Here is a 6,000-nt window from a genome sequence, read left to right as displayed (position 1 = left end):
TGTTAGCCAATATCACACCAACAGAGGCTAATTTAAAATGAACAGGACTAGACTGTACCAAGATTAAGACTTTTATGGACCAAGACCACAAGACCAAGGCCAAACAAGTAAACTCATTTACTAAAAAAAAAAAAGCAATAGCAGTGGACTGAAATAGCAAACGGCACTGGAAATTGAAGAATCATATTTGTAAAATGCATTATGTAAAACAATAAATATGTCACAGTGGCCAATACTAGACAACATATACTGATATATAGTATCTGTGACAGTGATAGGCCAATGTTGCATCTAATAGCTCTAGTACAGTGTAGTTGGGAATAATGTGGTTGCGTGTGAAAGTGTTTATTTAAATATTTATTGTAATTTTCTGCTTATATATTTATCACTGGAAGATGATTTTTTCTTTTTGTAAAAAATGGTCTTGAAATCCCACGTGGGATGGGTCAGAGGGCATGGCACAGAAGCTATATATACAGCAACATTGTACATTATAGTAGTCACAACATGATAATGGTATTTTGTGAATGAGAAGTGATATTATGGTAATACATCATATTTCTATAATAATCCAAAACTAATAGTCTGGAAATAACAATTAAAAACAATATGTGAAGGACATAAGGAAGGTTGAATTCCAACTTTATAATATGGAAATTATCGATTTTGATTCCCAAACATAATACTGTAATATTATCTCCTTATTATCATATTATCATGTTACTACCAATGTTAACTTTTACTCCCCAATAACTGCAGCTAACATTCCTCATCCCTTTTTTATTTCATCCTATTTGTATTGCTTTTTCATACAAATCCCAGCCAAATAAATGAATAGGGAGGGATAGGCAAAACCACTGAAATGTGAAAAAGATATTCAAATTTTGCTTTGGGTAAACAACATCGAGAATATGTGCAAGATCCCAGTTCTCATATAAACGTCTCCATCTTGGCTCTAGAATAAGCCTCCTTCATAACTCTGTTAATTTAGGTGTTTTCATTGTCACAAAGATGTTGGGTCGAGCTGGGTTCGTACCACCGATCTCTGGATGTATCATACGCAGTTGGCGCACGGGCCTTGTTCCCTCTGAATGTGCGAGGAACACACGAAGGCTCATCTCTCGCGAGGAACGGCGTCGTTATCGGAATCTCTACAAACAACACGAGAATTCATCATTCACACGGTAATATAACCCAATCTTACACGGTACATGCGTTGTGTAGCAGTGCAGTGGGAAATGAGCGGATTACACAACAAATTATTTCGATATTTGTTACAACATCTTATGGTTTTTGCATTACATTTCAACGGCCTTTGGGCCCTGCTTAGCATGCTAAGCACCACGCTAGCTCACACAGATTGTCCTTAGCCGTTCTCAAGCTTGAAGGCAACTCGGCTCGGAAACGCGACTTTGTAGCGCGAGCTAATATTAGCTTGGCTGTGTTCATACTAATCAGCAATGCAGCGTTTTGTCTGACTCGGACGTTCGTATCTAAGCTGCACAAAGCCCAAAACAGACCACTTTTTCTTCTATTCCTCTTTTATTTAATTTTTTTAATTATTTGTTTGTAAGAGTTAAGACCCCCGCCCAGTTAGCTGGCTAGGCTATGCTAACACGGCTACTCTTGCACTGTATAATACAGCTAAGAAGGCATCACCAAGAGAAGCATGGTTTGACCACAACAGCTATACTCGGGTTGCCTATAGTACTACAACTAACGGATGCTAGTGTCAATAACATGCAGTTGACATTTTTAAGGAAACATTTTCTTTAAAATCTGTTGTTTTTAAATTTTAAAATGTTGTTCGTTGGACCTACATTTTCAGATGATACAAAACATGGCTGACATGATGTGTCTGGATACTTGTTCAGACCAAACACCTTTGCTTGAGCTTTCTGCTGTATTTGTCTCAGCTGAGCATGTTTTTAGGGCATATATATGGTTATATCATTGTTTTCACAGTTAAAGTGACACAATATAGGATTGACTCTCAGGTCCCTGTAGAGTTGGCAAAGTATCGTTTGTTACAATTGTCATAAAATAAATGTCACGGTAACATGTGCATTTGTTGACAAGCCAACCCTACCTGTGAACTGTGAAGCAGGACTTCCAAAGCGCAAACAACCATGTGTTTAGGCCAGGTACAGTGGCCTATGTTAAAGCATTTTACACAAATAGGATTATATTGTTACATTAGAAACATAAACTAACCCCCCCAAAATGACATCACACCCATAATGATTTAGTTTGAGTATATTGCTAATGCCATAAAGTAGAATATTGTTCCAAGTTCCATAGTGCCAAAGATGCAGACCTGCTCAGGCTTTGACAGGGTTGCCATTCACTCTGTTGTAAGTTGATGGAGACATTATTTGATAGTTGAAATCCTACATTATATTATTATACTATATTGAAATGTATTTGCACTCTACAAACATACTTTGAAACACAGACAAAACACACAAGAACTCCATGCTGAAGCTCAAACAATGAGTTGCTCTTAAAGGCAAAGTGTGTTAAATTTAGCAACATTTGTATTAGCAACAGTTATATGTTGCAGCTTAATATCCTCAGCTAACCCTTCCCTTCCAAGGGTGTTGGAGAACCTATCTAGCCTTCAGTTATCGTTAGCATCAAAACTAGTTTGTCAAAACAACAATTCATACAGTCAGGCAATTGTACACTAAAAGTAGTAATTCTTTTGTTTTCAATTTCTGTCAAATGAAAGCAATTCGTAAGGTACATTTTTACCTCAAATTTGAAAAATCCCCAATATTTCAACGAATGAAACTACTACCATGTTGTGAAAAGTGTTATGCAAAATCAAAATAAAGTGGGCTTACTCAAGCAAGGCATTGGGTTGCTTCGGGACAAACAACACATGCTAAAAACGGTCACAATAATCATCTTCATATTTTCAGTGTTAAACCATGTAGCTAAGAAAACAGATGGGATGTTGTGGTTAACAGAAACACACTTGGCAGCAGTTGCTCTGTATGAAGGTGTGCAAAGGAGAGAGAAGAAAGAGGCAACAGTGCAACACAATGGATGCCAAGTGCTAGAAAACACCAGAGAGGAAGAACAACAAGAAGAATTGTCATTAAAATCAGTTGTGTGGCAGGCATACCTTTACAATAACAGATGAGACAGAAAATATGAAAGAAAAATGTGTGACACCTAAATGGATAAGTTGTTTTCTTCTTCTTTAGAAGTAACTTAATGTTGAGAAACACTTTGGTCGCCCGGGCACACAAACAAGTGAAATGCAGTATAAGGTATTTTGTTTGTGATTACTTGATGTGCATTAAAGTCAAAAATTGAGTACAACACAGGCCCAACAGACAGTCAATTCTGGATTTTAGTACCATTAAAAATAACTTTCCTGTCCTGTTCTTTTTTTTTACCTTAGCTGTGAATAATGTCAGAGCAAGAATTGAATGAAATCGTGCAAATAACCGTGGAGGACTTTGACCAGGATGGCCGTACAGGTGAGAGTCCTGTAAATTGTGTTGTAAATTGACAAATGTTGACCTAATCTTCACTCCTCACGGAATAGTTAGAGTCTTAATCTAGTAAGTGCAGTATTATTACCTATATATAGAAATATAACATTTCTTACAAACAATATATCTAAATTGGATTTAGTATCAGCAGATATTCAAAAAACATAACTCATTTCATAGTTCCGCTAAGCTGTCATGTTGTGTATTTATGATTCTTATGATTCTTACCAGCACAAGATTTGCTGGAGAACAAAGAAAATGATGAAGACAAGCCTCTGAAGAAAAAGAGGAAATTAAGCATCAGCCAAGAGAACAACGGCAACAACCAAGACATACATTTTATTAAGGTAATTGCTTTGTATAATAGACGATATGTTTTTGTATTTTTGACAATTACTGGAGGAATAAAAAAAATGTGGATAAATTACACAAGCTTTTATTCTCTGTTTTTTCCAGAATCTGTTGGTTTCATTCACTGCATCAATCAGTCAGCGGCTGGAGGGAATTGAGTCAAAGTTAGAGGCTCTGGATGCCACATGCAAAGCCCTTGGACGCAAACTGGACAGCATGGTTTCCTGTGCTAAGAGTCCTGTCCAGGTTCCTATGGTTGCAGGCTCACCGCAGGGAGCCACTCAAACGTGGAACAAAGTGCGATGGTGAGCTTGATGCAGGGAAAATGTCCCTTAATCAATTTGCAAAGCTGTGCTATAATTACAGGGATTAGCAGCACCACATGGGGCATACAGGGAGTGTGTCAGCTACATCTTGCACACACACACACACATCTGTTGTTTACACAGGGAGCATGTCAGCTGTGTAACTGCTCTGTACCTGCTAATGTTTTAAATGTTGTTATAAATCTTCTTTTGTCATATCCTTCAGTATGAATGAGAGTGCTTTTACTTTCTGTTTGTGAAGTATGTGGCAAATGTGGACATTTAAACTGTGGCGATAAATCATTTTGCTGTGAAAAATGTGTGGGTCAAGGTGAAGATGGACGAGAGCGTTTAACCAAGGTGTTTTCAATCCCTGCTGCAGTGTTGTGCCACAAACAAACGTGATAGTAAGTAGTGAAAACCTGAAGGATTCTAGCCAAGAGGACACACCACTGGAGAATCTGCTTAGCAAGTGAGTCATGTTTATGTTTGTTTTGTTTATCTACTTTTCTTGTTATCTCTGTTGGGCGAAAGTACCACATGTTATTCCCCAATTTTCAGTCCAAAATAACCATAGGGCTGTACAGAATCTTACGTCCTCGTACACACTGGCCACTGCCATGATATCTTGGCTCATTTGATCTTCTGATTGTATTTGTGTGTCCTTTCAGCGCTGTGAACAGACGGCGACAGAACACAATCCTGGTAAAGGTTCCGGGCCCTGAAGGGAGCCAGGATGATCAGGATAGCGGTTCAGAGGCCAGTGACACCATCTCCAATGGCGGTCATTCCAGCAACGCACAAAATGGCCCAAACGTCACACTCATCACACTTAATTCAGAAGGTTTGAGTCAGAGCTTTTGATACAAAAATGCGTGTATGTGCTATGTCTCATGAACTCTTTTAGTCTTTTAGCCAAACCAAATTTTCTGATTTTTAGATAATTCATTATAACACAGGTTTGCCCATAAACTAGTAGTTCACCTTTCCTGCCACATGGGTGTGCTATTGTATAACATGGTACACAGAACAGTTTCTCTGACTGCCTGTGTAGTATTTGTCAGCCTGTGAATCAATACGTTTTGATAGGGTTAATAACAGGCTAGTAAAATGTACTAATGCTATTAATGAATTGCACATGTGCTGTAAGAAGGCTGTGAAGCATTTTTTTCTAAAGAAATGTTTCTGCTCTCCAGAGGATTTCCCCGAAGGCACCTGGTTGGGGGATGACACCAACTCGGAGTTGAGAGTGCGTTGTCCAGTGTCTCCAGCCGACATGCTCCACATCAGCACAAACTGCCGTACACCAGAGAAAATGGCACTGACTCTGTTGGACTACCTTTTCCACCGGGAGGTCCAAGCCATGTCAAATCTATCTGGACAAGGCAAACATGGCAAAAAACAGCTGGACCCACTCATGATCTATGGAATTCGCTGTGAGTCCTGACGTCATAATTGTCATTGACGTTTGACAAATGTATCAGGTTCAAGCCAGTTCCCGTTGGCTTTGTGTCCAGCATTTATTATTCTCTCCTCTGAAGTCTGATTGGATTCAGAGGGGATTCCCATTAAGTGAGAACATTAAGAGCAAGGGTTCCTCTTCTGAGTCCAACAATGAGGTGAAACTGAGTGTAAACAAAGCTCTTCATACATGGCTGATATTCAAATTGTGGCTGAAAAGAGCTAATCAGGAGGTAAATTTGTGCACTGACTAGTTTTCAGGCAAAAATGAAGCCATCACAGATTTCAAACATTCAGGGCTCTTAAACACCAAAGTAATGTGGACAGCAGGCTTTTATGAAACAGATTATATGCATCTTTAAATTAATAAACTGAGC

At 38.6% G+C, this 6,000-nt stretch overlaps 1 protein-coding gene across 4 annotated transcripts in view; it reads left to right on the top strand.

Moving 5' to 3' along the window:
• Positions 1 to 1,040: 1,040 nt before the first annotated feature.
• The window catches only part of banp (BTG3 associated nuclear protein), a 37,795-nt gene continuing 32,835 nt past the window's right edge, over positions 1,041 to 6,000 (top strand). Inside the window, exons 1-8 of one of the 4 annotated variants that reach the window (XM_058646039.1) lie at positions 1,041 to 1,184; positions 3,213 to 3,278; positions 3,413 to 3,491; positions 3,738 to 3,853; positions 3,963 to 4,162; positions 4,545 to 4,634; positions 4,834 to 5,006; positions 5,359 to 5,598. In XM_058646039.1, the coding sequence (XP_058502022.1) occupies positions 3,422 to 3,491; positions 3,738 to 3,853; positions 3,963 to 4,162; positions 4,545 to 4,634; positions 4,834 to 5,006; positions 5,359 to 5,598 (889 nt within the window). In that variant the 5' untranslated portion in view covers positions 1,041 to 1,184; positions 3,213 to 3,278; positions 3,413 to 3,421. Of the gene's footprint in view, positions 1,185 to 2,660; positions 3,113 to 3,212; positions 3,279 to 3,412; positions 3,492 to 3,737; positions 3,854 to 3,962; positions 4,163 to 4,544; positions 4,635 to 4,833; positions 5,007 to 5,358; positions 5,599 to 6,000 lie in introns of those variants that run through there. The other 3 variants (XM_058646040.1, XM_058646042.1, XM_058646038.1) reach the window with 3 other exon arrangements.

This window comes from Solea solea, chromosome 12 (genome assembly GCF_958295425.1).
Source record: "Solea solea chromosome 12, fSolSol10.1, whole genome shotgun sequence".
NCBI classification, from domain to species: Eukaryota; Metazoa; Chordata; class Actinopteri; order Pleuronectiformes; family Soleidae; genus Solea; species Solea solea.
Note: the sequence above shows the minus strand (reverse complement) of the source record. Positions and strands in the feature narration are given on the sequence as shown.